Raw genomic sequence first — 17834 nt, forward strand, 5'->3', positions numbered from 1 at the left:
TCTTAAAAAACTGTCTTTTAATGTATCTGTGTAGTAAGTTGGCTTTAATGCTGAGAAGGAATTGAATACATCATAATCTGCATGAAGTAAACAATAATGTCCTAATTAGATTGCATGGCCTTGGGCACTGAGCATACACTGGAACATAAATTTAGACCGAAACGCATGAAAATTAAGTGCAGCATATTTTGTTATTGGTAAATTGGTGTTAGGGCTGCAGGAAATTTTCCAGTTTATAATTCAGATTGCTGTATTCAATTTACGGTATATGTTTATTCACCACTTTCATTGTACCCTGAGAAAAAGAGAAACTGATAAAATTAGTTACTTGGACTTTGATAGGAGCTTTCCATCATAAGTGATTGAGTGCTGTTGTTAACATTGAAATATTAGCCTTGAACATTTCAAGCTTCTTATTTTTCTAGCTACATAACATGGTGGTGAATACTGCAGTCATAGCATACTTAATTAGGGTTTCTTTAGAGAATAATTTACATTTCATTTGACTTCTCTAAGCATTTTGCTTTATCTTTGGCTTCCCTGTCTGATTACAAGTAAATGCAGGGATCACTAAAGTTGAATGGCATGTGTTATTAATGACAACGACATGCTCTCTTCACACACAGCATGAGTATATGCAGAGCAGGCTAAGAAGAGAAATTACGAGGTTTAACTACAACTAACCAATTACCCTCTCCTTCATGATTTTAAGTGTACTCCCTAATTTCAGTACTACTGTCTTCTGGAGGTGTTTAGTCTGCATAGCCCAAGGCTGTTTAAAAGCCAGTCAAAATTAATTTCATGTTAATCATGCTTATTACTGCTAATCTGTCACAGATGAGCTATGTACACTGGAGGTCAGCTGGGGCCAGGTCTCACAAAATTAGCAGAGTGAAACAAGGATAAAATATCACAATTATTTTTCTATTAAATCTTGAAAAGGATGAACAAGTAAATAATGGGCCCTTGCATTTGTTCTATCACAATGTGCATATGAATATGAAAAGAAAAAATCTGTTGAAAATATGATTGTATTCATAATTTAAAAACCTCCATTGGTGAATTATTATAAAATATTGAATATATTAGGTATACAATGTCAATATGAATATTATGAGCAAATTTGTAATATTCTGCAAAATATTGAATCCAAAGTCTCTGAAGCAAGTGTTTGTGTGTACTTGTTATTCAAAAATTTTCTTCAAATCTCTGATCAAACTAATTGAAAATATTAGGGTACTCCCTTCTGGGTCGCCAAATTTTTTAATTGCTGAAATTTTTTGACTCTAGGAGTGATCAATAATTAGTAAAAAATAAAGAAAATTTGCTCTGGTGGTGAATTTTATTGTGCGGTGCTGAAAATAATTGTTTCTGTATTTTTACAATTAATCATGAAATTTACTATCCTAAAGGTCATTCTAATTGAGTATCTTCTGGGTTAGTGGGATGAAAGAAAGTTTAAGGAAAGTAGACAGGTTTGATTGGGCAATGGGAAATAGATGTAAAATAGTCAAACCAGATAGTACTGAAAGTTAATCTTTGGAGTGGAAAAGGATGGACTTCCATACAGGTTTAGATTCTGGATATTAAGATATCCAATCTTTTGAAATTATTGAGTCATTTAATTTTGGCCTTCATTTTATTGTTACTGCTTAAGAATAATCTGGCGAATCAATTTTAGGGAACCTAATAGGATTATTGGAGAAGGTGAGAATATTCACTCCCTGAAAAAATGTGTGAAATATGATTCTCAGTTTTGTGATCTAGCTGCACCTATTACCAGCTATAAATATAGTTTCACATTTGAGATATAATTTGAGTTGCAATTGATTTTTAGAGGAGTTGCAGAGCACTGTGAGAAATATGGTGCAGTCAGTCAGTATATGTATTGTTGGGAAAATTTGGTTAAATTTGTTCAGAGTGATAGCATGTTTCATTTTGAAAAGATTAATTTTAAGTTTTATGTTCAATTAGCTTGATGTAATTAGTGGTTTTGTTTGCATTAGTCTGCACGTTAGGTTTAAATAAATCCTGGTAATATTTTATATCATATTTGATTTAGCTGCATTGATGCTGCATATCCACTTAACAGATTTCAATAATTGCATAAATAGAAATGTCAGTTATTTTTCCCCCTTCCATTTTCATATCTCTTTAGTTTTTTTTTAACTTCTATTGAATTCCATGTTAAAATGAAGCTGAACTTATTGAACAACACTGGGGAATAACTTTAATTTTGAGGTATATAATTTATAAAAAAACTGTATCAGATTAATGAGTGACTTTACTACTGAGGATATGTACACCATTTATTATGATTAACTTGCTTTCTTTTCGTGGTTTGGGAAATATCCAAAAAAATCAGGTCAGTATTGAAATTATAATCTACACTTCTAAGAATATTCCATCGGCCTTGCTCATAGGACATTTCAAATAAATGAATGAATAATGAAGAAATAAAATAAAAGCTTGTGTGACATGCCTGGAAGCTATTTGAATGCATAGCAATTTATTTCAACTATCATATCTATGAATTTGGTAATTCTAGGAGCAGTTACCTCAACAGTTAATAATAATGAAAAATTTTATTTTAGTAAATCAAAATCCCTATTTTTTAAACTCCAATTGAGGATAAGGCTCCCTTGTTTTTCTTCTTCATTGGCCTGAATATGAAGTGTACAACTAAAAATCCATAATTATAGCTGTAATAATAATAATAGACTTCAATTGGCCACAATAAATGGACTTCAATGGCTACAAGAAAATAGTTGAACTTCAGAAAGATGACATCTCATTCTTAATTGGCAGGTTAGAGATTACCTTGTATTCAGTAGCTAAACATTACACTACTTTGGTTTAATTCTATAAGAAAGTAGATAATTAATATACCATTTCACTTCATTATTTCATATAGGATTGTTCGGTGGTGTAACCGGTGAACATTCTTGTGCAACGTTAGGGAGATCTGGTGTCCAAAATCTGAAAAAGTTAAATTATTTTTTAACGGTGGATCTCCTCACAATATTTGATAATTATTTTCATACTTATATATGTTGAATATTTGGCATGTACTGGACTTAACTCCCTATTTGCAGATTGAAGATGCAAACTTTCATTAAAAACAATGTAGTGCTTTTTCATGCTAATGTCTTCAAATTAAACAAAGTTAATGCTTCATAAATATTATTTAAATATCCTAATAATACCAGATTTAATTTAATTAACTATATGTTGTTGTGCCAAGCATTGCATGTATAATTCCAGATATTTAATTTTTAACTAATGTGATGTTTATTGCAATAAATAGTCCTCAAAAAGAGGAAACTTTAAACTAGAGGACAATTAGCATTGTTTCCATTCCTACCGGTCTTATGAAATAAGTTCAATTTGATTATTTATAATAAAGTTATTAAATAATTTTCATCTACCTATTAATGTTTGTTTTTAATACTGAGATGCAGTATTAAAGTAAGCCTATGGTCGTTTGTTCTAATGGACAATAATGAGCTGCTAAGCTTCATTTGCAACCTTTGATGAATTTTTTACATAGTTATATTTTTAATTTTTTGTTCTAATTAGTAACCTCATTGGAAATTTCATTTTGATCAGCTTCATTGATGACTAGTCTTCCCTCTTTTTTACAGTTTTTCATCGTAATGTGAGATTTTGCTTTAATTGCATTTCTATGTCATAGTACTTGAAAAATTATAGTAATAGTTCATTAAACAAAATGGGTGATGAGGTCACCAAACCTGCTATTAAGTTGTCTAAAGTTATCTATGTTTAGTGTGATGAAAGAGTATGTGGTGCGATTGTATTGTTCATAAATCTCCAAAGCATCTGAAATTACACATATTTTATTGATTAGTTAATTTTTCAATTAAAAGAAGCATTTAATAGATGGCCTTATATACCTATGAAATGTGTATTATGTAATGAATTTTTCCTGTATCAATTACCTATTATAATTATGTGCATGATGGTAAAGTTCCTACCTACATTATGAATTTATTCTATCCATCACAGGTGAAGTTCACGCAATTTATAGATGGGAGATATTTTGAAGTAAGATGCTGGTAGAAACTAATCACCACTAAGAATCACTATTCCTATTGGAAGAGTTTGTGTGCAACTGTGGACCACATACTCCAGTGCATAGATATTATGCACAAATATTTGAAATGGTTATGCAAGTTTTTTAGCCTACAAATTTGGCATGCATGCAAGCTTGTATGTATACCATCCCTAGCATCAGTTAATGGATCTTTTTGGGCTTGAATCAAACTGTACGAATTGTGACTGATTCACTTCAAAATGCTTTGAAATAATGAATCTTGACACACCCGTAAAATTTTTTATTTTGATGAGTGTATGTTTGGATTTCCATTGATGGACCATTCTCCGCTATACTATTGAGCAGTAGGCAAGGCTGGGTCAATCCACTTCATTAAAGTGTTGGTGTATTATCTTTGGTGTGAGCCCCCTGTTTTTCCAAATGCTCTTCAGCATGTTCAATGTGTTGCACATTCTTGGTTAATTTCTAATACCCAAGTGCCTTCCACAATTCCCTTTAGAATCCAGGTAACCAACAGATGTCACTGATGGCGAGACCTGAAGAATCTTACCTTGAAGAGATCAAAGTTATTCCTCTTCATTTTTGAAAGTACCAGGACTTTTTTCCATAGTCATTGTGAAACCCATTTTTAGGCACTAGCCGTAAATGTTGCCCAGGGTTTAGTGCATGAGTTCAAATAATTCATCAGAAACCCTATGATTACAAGTAATTTTTCACCTTAAATTTTAGTCTACGGATGCCAACATTTTTCAGTCTTGCAATGTGGCTGTTGACAACAAAATTCCATGGATGATGATTAAATTCATCCCCGAGGGCAATGCCATAGTCACTTTCATTGAGATCTCTCTCAGGCTGGCCATAACAGTTTGCTGTTTTAGTATGCACCTAATCCATTCCAAATATGAGAATGGACTCTGTGCCTTTCTGGTGCCTAGCATGTTTGATTACCATTAAATGACCTTTCTCTTCAAAAATCCTTGGCTCCTTCAGCCAGTGGCCAACACCCCTTCTAGTCATTGCACTAGATTAGGGAGTGTTGTGTTGACACAGTGTCCTTTCTGGTAAGCACACTGATTCAGATGCAATCAATGTTCCTATAGAGGCCCATCTCTTCCTAATTTTTTTTATCTCTACTCTACTTAAGTCTGCTTTACCTTCATTCGGTAAAGCAGACTTATTTCTGAAATGGAATTGGCCTTGGTAAATCTGTCCTGGTTTTGTATTGAACACCACTTCAGCCTTTCTCCAGGCAGTAGGAACTTAATGTCTAGAGGAACGGCACAGTAATATACATATATAATGGGAGCTACTCCTTTTCTTCTCATAAGCGGGTGATGAACATACCCAATTGCTTCAGCAGACATGTATGCAGCAAAACCAGATATAACCCATTTATTGATATAATATGCAATTATGCAGTAGCCCAAGGCAGCTCTGCTTTAACTTGGAGGAAGGTTATCTTTCCAATCACAATGATTTACCCTTCTCCTTCTGGCCAACACTACTTGCAGAGGTATCTGAGTCTGTCCTTCCACACTTGCAAGGGTGTCCCCTCCTCTAGGCTACCATTGTCGTGGAGTATAAGTCCACAAACAATTGTTACCCTGGAATCATGGTGGGTAAATAGGTGGATGGGACTCTTGACCATGGTCATTTTGAAGTGCCTGTTTAGTAATAAACCTAAGACTTATGTTCTGAAGAAATCCTTGAGAGACAATGTTTTCTCCTCAGAAGAGGATTGACTAGTCACTTGAGGAGACTTTTGAGAACCCTTCAGTATTTTATTTGTTAGCTGATTCTATATGAGCCCCATAAGTGAATAGGGAAATAAGATCTACCAATGTAGAGTTCCACATGCACAAGCAAAACTAAATGGATCAGGTGGCCTTCTATCCAGAGATTCACCTGCTGAAAACTCATACTCTTAACTCAACAGATACATTTACAGCTATCACAGGGAACCAACATTGTAATATTTTTCATTGTTGCTTTTAGTAAATATCTAAGCTATGACTCTTCAACAAAGCATGATGAACTTGGTAAGAGACAGACTTTACATATGCTCCATTTGCCCTCTGGAATTACATATGCCAACCCCCAGCACAACTAATGGTTTATTTATTATGTTCAATTTAATTTTTCTCTGAGCTAAAAAATATGTTAGCTAATGCTGGAAAATATGGATTGAATATTAAATGTATTTTCCTATTTATTTGTAGTTCATTTCGGTAAGTAAATAATTTTGCTGTTTAAGTCATAATTTCCTTTCATTACTCATACTCCCTTCATAAGTGTGAGATTTCCCCTGATTATTCCATTGGAGAACTTCCCAAATCCCTGAGATTAAGTAGATATGTAATTTCAGTTTATTAGGGTAAATTAATTTCAAAGACATAACTGAACTATGCATAAATTAGTGAGAGGTAGTGCAGGCATCCCTTCGCTCTTCTTTCTCACTACTGCTTTAAAAACTGATTCTTTGGTTTGAAGTTTCTCTTTGACTTTTAACATTTTTTCCAGATATGCTTTCCAAATCATTATAAATTAGGTAAGAGAAGCTTAATTTTACAAAAAAAATCAAAGAAAAAAATTTTGAAGGCGCTTCAGTTCACCTTAAAGAATGGCAGTTTTTCACGTTGTGGCCAATGATTATTGATGCATTGAGCATTGAACTCATGTTTATAGTTCATAACCATTACAAACCTTTCAAATTTGTTTCCTGCATTTTTGAGTTTTGTGTCAGCAGAATAGAATGGTATGGTTCAGGATTTCTGTGTTTCCAATGTGATGTCTTTTTGTGACTTTTCATGTGTATTACCTGGTATTTATAAGCAGTAAACAAATTTGTGTACTAAATTTGAAGCATTTTCATGTGTCTTAGCACTGTTTCCTTTGTTTTCATATTTGGTATTAGAATATTCTTGTACATGCAAGATATCTGTATGCATGAGTTGAGAGGTGGGATGATTAGTAATTTTTTTCACATTGCTCATGTTCATCTAGTGCAACAAATTTATTTTTGTGAACAAGAAATTTGAAGGCTTTCATATTTTTCATTCTTCATTTCTCCTCCCTAATATAATTTTTCATTGAATATTTAGTGACATGTTTGTATGAATTCACAAGCCATAATCAGTATTTAACAAATACTTAGTGGTCATTTCATTTCTATTGAATGGGTTTATAGAATGGGTTTTTGTCATGTTTTGGTAGAAGCTGATGAGTTTGTCCTTTCAAAGAAAAAATTATTCACTTGAATCTTATGAATGACAGCTTTGCATACTCTTAATTGAAAAGTATGTACTTCTTTGTATTCATGCCTTTTTGAAAATAGTTACAATAGCATAACCTGGTTTTATTTAATTTTCATAATTGTCTCTCATGAGCCCAGGAGCATTTTCAGAATTTATATTAAATTTTTGTGGAGAAACTAAACTCATTTAATGCTGTTTTATGTAGCACTATTTTCTCAGGACCACTTTAGAGTGATAATTAAGAGCAATAAATGAGGGATGCCTGTAATACAAATTATTTTGCAAAGCTCTCTGTTTTGAAGGAAAGGTCAAGGTGAGTCAGCAGTTAAAAAGATTGATTTGACCCACCATTGTAATGCTTATTCTAATTTTTTCCACAGTGCTTATTGGAAGGAGTCAAGGTATAAAAATTTATTTCTTATTGGATGTTTTTAATATGATTTATTTTGTTAAATGAAGTGAGCTTTATGACATATAACTTTAAAATGTGTAATAATTGAACTTGGAATGACTATTTGTGAATTATCCATCTTTTTGTAGCACCAAATTTGGCTATGTAGCGATAATTGTGTTTTGGTTATTTTTGCTCCTTATTTCAGAGAATTGATAGCTTGTGGAAAGATATGTAGATATCTGTGAAATTACATAAAATTTCTGAAATATCATATTGTATCAGTTAATTGGTAGGAACATCCAAACAATTTTTGAAAGTTTTCACAATGTCTGTTTCATAAGAGAGAGTTATCATATAAAAGTCTGACTCCTACCAAAGAACTGTGGCCTTTTTAGTAAAGTGACCATATATTGAAAGGAAAAGAGGGGCATTGATGATTTCATCACTTTTTCTAATAAATTATCGTAGATCTTCATGTACTGCCAAATGAATTCGTATTATTCACTGGTACAGATGCTTGGAAAACACATATTCCTCTTTAAATTAATGTCTTTCTACTTACATTAATCTTATAATGTATATGTTACTCATTTTTGTTGGTCTATTTTATTTCAAGAGATTATGAAATCATAGAAAATAGCATGGATCTTCAGAGTAGTGGAAATGTGTCCTCATGACTCCCTCAACCTTAAACCTATTCACACATTGTGTCTTATTAAAAGATACCTATCTCATAGGCATTACAAATGCTATTAAGATTACCAAATCATTTCATTCTAAAAAAAACTTTGAATTAAAACAATGTTTAATGCCCTTTGGGATACAGAGCAAAATAGCATGAGGGTAGGCCCAGGTTGTTCCATTATAATGGCATGAGTATACAATTTAGTAGAGATTAATCTCTTACTCAGGAGAAGTAATTGCTGTCTTTTATTTCGTTGTTTCTATTTATTTTTTCCCTCTAAAGAGAAGTTAGGATTTTAGATAAGTCATGTTTAGCCCCTTTAGTATTGCCAAATATTTAGTCTAACATGCACATATGGTCACTTTACATAAATGTTTGGAAAGAGATTAGAATTTATTTTCATTAACAACACTTATTTATGAAGTTTTTTATGCATCATGGAGTTGCTCATAACTCTAATTCTATTGCCAAATATCTATAAAGATTTAACGTATTTAATGGTCAAGTATCCTCTGACAAGACTATTTAGTGCAGAATTGCTCCATTATTTATTGATAGAAGGTCATTTATTAAGCAAATCCAGGTTATTCCTGTATGCAATAGTTCTTAAAGCACCAAATTTTGTACATTGACTGTGTACAACGTTTGATGAATATCTTGGTTAAGAGCAGGTCAGATTAAAAGGTATATAATCATGAAATACTCATATCTATGTTTGTGTGTGTGTATGTAAATGTTTATATACACATATTTTAGTGAATGTGAGTGTAGCCTATGGAATTTGTGAGAGATGAGATTTGTGAGAGAGAGATGAGAAATTATGATGAATTATAATTAATTTTTAGTTAGTGGTTCCACAAATTCCTTAGCATATGTTCACAGTCTTCAAAAAGTTTGAACTTACTATATATGAGGCAGAGGTTTTTGAAATGAGCTTGGTTTTTTTTTCAAAAATGAAGTTCAGTTTTAGATCCCAAACTATATAGTGATGCTTTAACAGCTGTGGCTACATTTCTAGAAAGTTTGGACGTGTCTCTAACTTTTATGTATTAATGGGATAGTGTTCTCTCTGAGATATTACAAAAAAAAATGGGAGCCCCTAAAACTCACCATTAGAACTTGATGAAAGTGTATGAGCCAACTTTGCCGCTAAACCTGCTCCAAAAATGTGCAGGTCTTTGGAAAAGGCTTTTTTTAATTTGCAATAGGAATATAGTCCCTTAAAACACTTAACATAATGATATTATCTTCTGATGCTTAAAAGAATATGTACCAAAGAGGCCATAATGATCTGGGTAAATACGTCAACTGATTTTGAAAAAAATCCACTTCCTAAAGTTACTTTTCAATATTTTAAAATAATTAGTTTATGAAGCGGTGTTGATACTCAGATGTGTGTCAGATTTCAGCTTTCTATTACTTTTGTATGATGCTATTAGGAGACCTTTGGATTATCTGTTAAATATATTATGATAATCTCCTTCCATGCATATTTTTTCTGTATTGGATGAGGGTCTATTTTGTAATGAAATTGATTTAAACATTTTTGAACTCTAACAGTTATGTTAGAACATATTGTGGGGGTGTATGAAAATGGTGAGGATATATCATTACTAATGTGTAATTAATTTGTATTGTGATATTTTTTTCTCAACTTTGAATAGACCTAATTTAATGATGCAGGTTATGCATCACAGATTAGCAGCAGGTTATGCAGGAATGCATCACAGATTAACTGCAGCATAAAACACCTGTCAGCAAAGTAAGAATTTTTACGTAGTGTGCAGTGTTATGCATTAGCATTGGGATATTTAGCTCATTCAAAGTGCCTAATTTCATGATACCGGATGAAGGGAATTTAGTTGTGTAGTGTGCTGCTCTAGAAAATGACATTATTCGGAGAATTTTTAAGGATATTGGATAGGAAACAATGATTATGGTTGTAGCTTAAGCTTTTTGTATTCTTGTGACTCAGCTTTTTTTCAAGTCTCTTTGTGACTGTAGTGATAGTCTTAAACCATATGCAGATCAAGTACGCATGGATTTAATGCAGTCATCTCTCCATTTATTTTTCCCTTGATAAAATCATGCTAAAAAGGCATGTAAAACATAGATGCTTCTTCACGATGCTTTCAGTTTTGGAAGCTACTCCCTTTTACTGGTAGTCATTTGAACTGCCGATAATTTCAGTTGAAATTTCAATTGTGTTATTGATTCTCTTTTATATTTATGCTCATAATATTATTATCTCATTATGTCAGTTTCATAGAATTTTGTGAGATAGTGGTCAGCTGGTTTTGGAGTATTTTTTTGTTCATTAATGATTAATAAATTTTTACCTCAAAATATTATTCATGTGTCTGTAGCTAATACAATTTATACATTCATAGATAGTGATTATATATTTTTACTAAGTCTATTAGAAACTTCTGTTGTATTTTAAAATTAGCTTTGGAAATCATAAATGTATTACTTAGAGCTGATGCATGTTACATATCATGGGGAAAACCATAGATTTTTATGAAACTCTCCATGGATTTATATCATCTCTTTTACAATACTAGGTCGATTAGCCTTCCAAATATATTTATGTAGATTTTTACATTTTCATGGAATTTTTGCCTGACTTACTTGTATTTATAATTTTGCATATGTACATTATTGCATTTTTGCCCTGCAGTTTTTCAATTTAAATTGTGTATATTGAACTCCTGTGTATATGATAAACATTTTTTAACCAAGTGGTCAGTTTAAATCAGGTGGTCACATATCAACTCATTCAGCATAATTTGTTGTGATAATTAGGAATTTTTTTTACCGAAAATAAATGTCAATGCCCTGAAATATTTTAATTTGGTACATATCGTAGCTTCATGTTAAAATTTATTTGGACAATATATTGACAATAGCCTCAAGTTCTTGTCATGTTTAATAAATCAGCAGCCTTCGTTATCATGGATGCCTGGTAACAGAGTTTGTTAAGAGATATAAGCAACTAGAATATAAACATGTAGACAGTATCTTCATTTTATACTTCTAAATTTTATACTAGTGTTTAAAATGTTTTGGATGATTGTAATTCTGCCTTCTATCCAAGATATTCTAGCCAGGGCATTTATGCCATGAGAAACTAATATTTATAAAGTGAAATTCAGATGATGGTGAAGATTTTATGTAAAAACGTAATCCACAATTTTCCATACTATGATATTATTGTACTCCCCAGGGCACATAACTTAAATGTTGTAACTTCACTGGAAAATGTAAAAAAATCATCGTATGCTAATGCATTAATTTTTGTACCCACAATGATATTCTGTGAGATATATGGTACTCTAGAAGCTGTGATGTTTTCCATGGGCTTAAATGAATTCTTAGGTGGATGAGAATTGTCCTCTCTTAGAAGGTTTGGTTCACTCGTTCAGACTATGGGTTGCAAGTTTCATGTGGATTTTGCTACTTTTATTGTTTTCTGTGGATTTTGAAGTAGAAGTTATGTAGAATCAAGCTGAAAAGTGCAAAGAAAACTCAATCAACCTAATGGGATGTTCCATGTGACATTCCTTATTGGGGATGCAGTATCCAGATTGACATGAGACTTTTATAATGGCATTCATTTCTAGCCACCTATTTCAAATAAAATAAAAGTTGCCTTGATGTTTACACCTGTGGTTCCAAATTTCAAGTGAAAAATATGCATCACTGTCTTGGATAGTTGGCTTTATCACAATATGGGACAGTTTTTCATTGATGCACCTTAATCTGCAAGGAGAAGGGAGACTAGGGTATATCTTGGTCTTTTTTACTCTATCTGCAGCCTTATATTTTGTTCATAATGCTTAACTGCTTTATTATAACTGCAGTTTTTAAATTTATTTTTGTTTTCATCAATTTGTGCAAGCATTTTTCTTTTAATTATCGGAAATTTTAAAAGTTTTTCATTTAAATTTGAATCAAGCAAATCTAAATTCAATGAGATAATTGTTATTAAGTATAATAATGAAGTGTTATGTTGAACTTTTAACAGTGATAACATGCTAATGCATTTAGTGATTACTGTTAGGAGTTATTTGGTGACATTTTTATTTTATTGTCAAAAATTGAATTAATTTATGACAAAATTGCATTTCTTTGTGCCAGTTGAAGTACATAAACGTTAGCAAATAATATTCCTTCTAATCATATAGTTACCATTCTGTAGGTGTGACTATCCCTTTCATATTATGGCATTTTTGATTTCAGTGGTATTTACATATTTCAGCTCTTTATCTCAAATTTAAAAAATATTTGATATACCTTTGACAATCAATAGCATTGCTTGGCAACTTGACAAACAAAAGTTTGCATATAGAGTCATGACATAAGTTTTAAGTCATCCTGAAAAAATAGGTGGAATGGATTTGAGTCTATACATAATAAACTAGAAATGATAAGTAACTGCTTATGTTGATTTGGCTAGGATAGTGTGTACGTGTAAATTTGTGTGCTCTCTTACGACCTCCATTAAGTCCGACTCCCAACATTATGGCAGAGGAATAGACCTTGTGAAATGTATATTATTGTGAATGGTACATGCTGTTTGAAATCTAATGATAGTGGTCAAATGCTCTCTGTCTCAGATCTCTTAATCACACTGTTGGAAACTTAATTCTCCCGCAGCCTGCTCCAGGTCCATATGACCACTCTGTGGACGAGAGGGAACACACGGTGGAGCAGTGGAAGAACCTTATTTATCAGGAAGTGATGGAGTATGAGGTGACTCACAACACCCTTGGCCCTCCCGTATCCGGCCAGCAGGGGCAGGGGGGGCAGCAGCAGGTGACTCCAACCAGTGGGACTCCAGGCCCAGGGGGGGCCCCCACCAACGAAGGAATGGAAGGTGTGGCGACGGTGGAACAGAGGAGCGGGGGCCCCACAAGGCGGTAGAAGTGGCCCCGCCCCTTCCCACGGGATGGGGGCGGGCGGCGCGGATGGAGAGCTCTCTCCAGGCCGTTCCAGACCCAGCAGGGCCCGCAGCCCACCCGGCCGGCCCGCCTCTTCCCTAGTCACCGATCGGAATGGCCGGGCGGGATTCATGGTACTTCTTATGGATTCTTATGTGTCATTTGGTCGCTAAATTTTTAGTGGTTTTATTTTTGTTATGCTGGCACCATTTCATCACATGGTGAATGGAGTTGTTGTGATTTATATTGAGAGAACTTAAATGATGCTGAGACCATTAAAAGGAATCTTTTTTCACATGCAGACTTTTGTGGTGATACTTGAGCTGTGGTTCATTCTACTTTCCACTGTGAATCTCTTTTGATGTACTGGTTGCAACAATTCATCTGTGAATAGGAAGAACCTATCATATTCCTTGAATGTTTTTTTGGAATGATGATTGTTGCAAAAAAATTGGGCTCTATCAATCAATGGAAGTTATTTTTATCTAGCATTTCCAAAAAATGAATTATTTTATGCTTGCACCAGTTTTGTTGTTTCACAAAAAAATGTCCGGAAATTGTTACTAAAATTCCTATGTTTGAAGTGTTGTTAGGTTTTATTTCACGTACATGTTTTATCTGTGATCTAACAAAGGATTACCAAGGTGGCTTTCTTTGGTTGTCAAAGGGTGTTGGTTGGGTTGGGTTATAGTATCCATCCCTCATGGAAGTGGTAGGAGAGTAATTGCACCGCCTTGAGACACTCATGGCATATGGTGGCATAATATATGAAAAAAATATTTCATGAGCATTAAAATGAATGTAGCACTTTGCTGCAACATAGAGTACATAAAAGAGGAAAGTATCATGCACTTGCTGATATCCTTGTAAATATAGTAATTTTCTGTCCTTTTTGTGAATAAGTATATAAACATACATATATCCCTGTGTAACCAAAAAGTGCTGTAGAAATGAGTCTTGTGACAATTTAAATATGGAGAGGAGTGAATGAAATGTATTTTGCTTGGAAAACATTAACTAGTAAAAAAATTAAGGTTATGGTGTTACATCATAACAGTTTTGTTTATCAGGAAAGGCCATTTGACCAAAGCAAAAAAAGGAATTTAAGCTCAGAACTCATGGGTGCAATAAATAGGGAAACGAGGTGCTGGAATGTGTTTCTTTATGACCATAACATTTATTTTTTTTCTAAGTACCGAAGATGATAATTCCCTTTTTTACTTCAGAAAATGCTTTTATTTTCAAAAGAATGTAGTGATAGTTACCTATGATCACGAGCATACTCTTTCACAACCATATGTACATTAAAATGGACCCATCATATGATTCATTGTTTCTGCTGTGCATTCTACTGCACTTCTATGTAAAGTTGACACCAGAATGAAAGAGAAAGATAACATTCAGATTGAAATTACATTTTTTATCATATTGTGAATTCTTTATTCGTAGCTAGGTTTCTAGAGCAAACAGATACTTTTTAGACTTTTGATGTAAATAAGGCAATAAGACATACTTGTTTTGAGAAAAGCTGGCTATTTAGCTGAACCAATCATGTACAAACCTTAAAAAATTGCAGTGATTATTGAATATGTTTGAAAATTGGTCACTTCTTGTCCATCCTACTGACTTATCCATTAACTGTCACCATATCTTTCATTGTAGAGAAAAATTCGTAAATAAGTTTTAAGACTGATGGGAAACTACATGCATTGGGCCATCTATTGCGGAGTAAAAGCTACAAACAATTGAAACCATGTCTGTCAAGCAAAATCATGTTCTCCCAATGAGCAATTCCTGTCAAAGTATATAGTCATAGGGGTTGTTGGAATATTTTCTTCATTTTCTCCAATTGTTAATACTCAAGAACAATATGAGTTTCTATTTCCAGCTATTCTAAGTTTTTTTAATTCCACATAAAATGCCTGTTTGAATGTGGAATGTTAATATATGTATGAATGCAAATGTGCAAAATGAGAGTGTTTGTCATTCTGTGATTTCATGTATGCCTGTCTGTTGAAATGGTTTACCTGAAATGTGTGAGCATGGTTAACAGTGAGCAATTTTGTCCAAGGCATTATTTATTATCCTGCATTTACATATTGGAGAATGGTGCATTGTATAATGATGCTTATGAAGACTGTATATTATTTTTAAATCATGAAAACCCATGTTATGCTCTAGCCTGTCAGTGGAAAAGACCAGTGCAGGTCAGCGCAGTCAGTGTCTCTCTTGCCCAGTCAGTATTTGTTACCTTCTCTAAATAAAAGCTCAAGAGTGATGTGACAGTCTAGGAAAATACTTTGTTTTGGCTGGATGAAGTTTTTTAGTTATTTTATGCTAAATTTTTGTCCTTTAGAAATATTTATGAGAACAGTGTAAATTGGCTGTGAACAAAGCCTTATTAATTTTTCTTATTTGAATTTTTATTAAATTTTTGTCACCAAGTTACACTTTTCAGGTCATTAAAGTAACGGAAATCACCATTTCCAATGTCTTTTCAAAAATATTGTATTTTTTAGGTTCTTTTAATTTAATTACAGCTTTTCATTGCAGAAAGTGCAGTGTATTTAGTCTTCCAATGGAGGATATTTTGGCCATGAACTCACTGGACAGTGCATTGAAACTGGAATACGTAACAATAATCTGAAATTATCTTGAAGTGAGTCATGAACATTCAAGTCTTAACCTTGATAAGTACAAGTAATATTTTTCAAGCTGTTGTTGATAAAGGTTTTATCCAGCTAGCCAACTCTATATGCTTTAAGAGATTAAGTTTTGGTAAGCAGTTTGGATAACTTGGAAAGACACCAATAGATTGAATCTAATACGCTTTCTCATATCGGTGATTGAATGTCTGCTAGTGAGACTATTTAATGTTCAATCATAGGTTCCCAATGAACTCCCATTTTCCTTCTTGGCTCCAGTATATCTGAAGACATGCATTAGTGTGCCTTTAAAAAGAAACGATCATTTTATTTGCAATGCCAGTGGTTCGTCATCTCAGATACTCCAGAAATGGCACCAAGTATATGAGATAGAAAAAGTTCATGAATGTAGTGAGATAATGCAATCCATGAACTCAAAGACACACTTCTTAGGGTCAGAAATTTATATCTGTGGTACTCTGTGGGTATACCATTTCTGCATTACTGGTTATCTAATGCTTAGTCAAAGTATAATTCTCTGTCCTTTAGTACCATGTGTATTGTGCATTAATTCAAACTAGTTATGCCCAGACTCATAGCACCACCTTTTACACTTCATTTGATCCAACAACCCTGGAGTTTATTTGTGTTAAATCTTGAGAAAGAAGCTCTGGAGAATTTGAGCTGATGTCATTGACCAGCTGAATTGTTTGTTACACAAGGTCCAAGGATTTACCATGGTTGTTGGTATTGTGTCCGTGCAGTGTAAAGTGTATTATTTTGGTAATTACCATTATTATAACATCCTGGTGTATTATAGTTTTAAATTGATTTGTTCATGGCTCATAGTGAGTCGTAATAAATTGTTAACTTAACAACAAACTATTTACTAAGTTTTTCCCAGGGTTTTTATATGCAATAGTGGCAAACAATTGTCTCTCATTAATATTCCATCCATTAGTACATTTGCTAAGCAGAATCATCATTTACATTAAAAATCTCATGAAATAATGTAACTGGTATTATGTTTAATTCAGGGTATTTGGACTACAGACAAAGTGCCTGGATGTGGTGAGGGCTAAAATTAGTCTTTTTATCTATCCATGGCTGTATGCCTTATAGATAAAATGTTCCTTTGAAACCCTGATTAAGACCAATTTCAACCACAATGGTTTTGGCATTACAGCCCAAATGCAGGGTATCCATTTGTCTCTGGCTTAATTAAAAAATGGATTGCACTTAAACTCGACCATTATTTTTCTTGCTTCATTAGTTAGATCCTTGTTGTTTTAAAATGCCTTTCTCACATCTCAATCGCTTACTCTTGTGACTGAAAGAACTTTAAAGATAATTAGAGATCACTTCTCAAAGCCTAAAACTTCCGATTGAATATACCTTTTCCAGACACCTTCACCAGAAATTGTACAGTCATGAGCAGTTTCATATTTCTTTTCACCCAGGTACACAGGTGGAAATTTTATGAAGTGTGATGTTACATATTTTAGTGATTTTTCATAAGAAAGGGAATAAAATTTTTGTGAATTTATATACATCAAAACATCATGGTATATTATACACGGAAAGACTGGAATTACTTGGAAGTAATAGTGCTTACTAAGTCCTACATAGAACATATGATCAGCTTTAAATGCTAAAATTTAAACTCATAGTAATTTGCAATGGAAGCTTTACTTAACAAAGTTCAAGGGACCAAAAACATTTGAACTCTGTATATCAAAGGGTTTCAAACTCTTTGTAAATCAAATGATTTTCAAACGGAGTATACTTTTCAAGTGGTTGAAGTTGCTTCCAGTTGTGTGCCTATATTGTTTCAAATT

The 17834-nt window shown here is 33.1% G+C and overlaps 1 protein-coding gene across 9 annotated transcripts in view; it reads left to right on the top strand.

Moving 5' to 3' along the window:
* bsk (mitogen-activated protein kinase dJNK) overlaps positions 1-17240 on the top strand; it is a 244112-nt gene extending 226872 nt beyond the window's left edge. For 7 of the 9 annotated variants that reach the window (XM_071582860.1, XM_071582859.1, XM_071582862.1 and 4 more), the window contains 2 exons: positions 7710-7730; positions 13068-17240. In XM_071582860.1, the coding sequence (XP_071438961.1) occupies positions 7710-7730; positions 13068-13334 (288 nt within the window). In that variant the 3' untranslated portion in view covers positions 13335-17240. Of the gene's footprint in view, positions 1-4026; positions 7044-7709; positions 7731-13067 lie in introns of those variants that run through there. The other 2 variants (XM_071582866.1, XM_071582867.1) reach the window with 2 other exon arrangements.
* Positions 17241-17834: the final 594 nt, after the last annotated feature.

Source organism: Hetaerina americana, unplaced genomic scaffold (genome assembly GCF_022747635.1).
Source record: "Hetaerina americana unplaced genomic scaffold, ioHetAmer1.1.p SCAF_12, whole genome shotgun sequence".
NCBI classification, from domain to species: domain Eukaryota; kingdom Metazoa; phylum Arthropoda; class Insecta; order Odonata; family Calopterygidae; genus Hetaerina; species Hetaerina americana.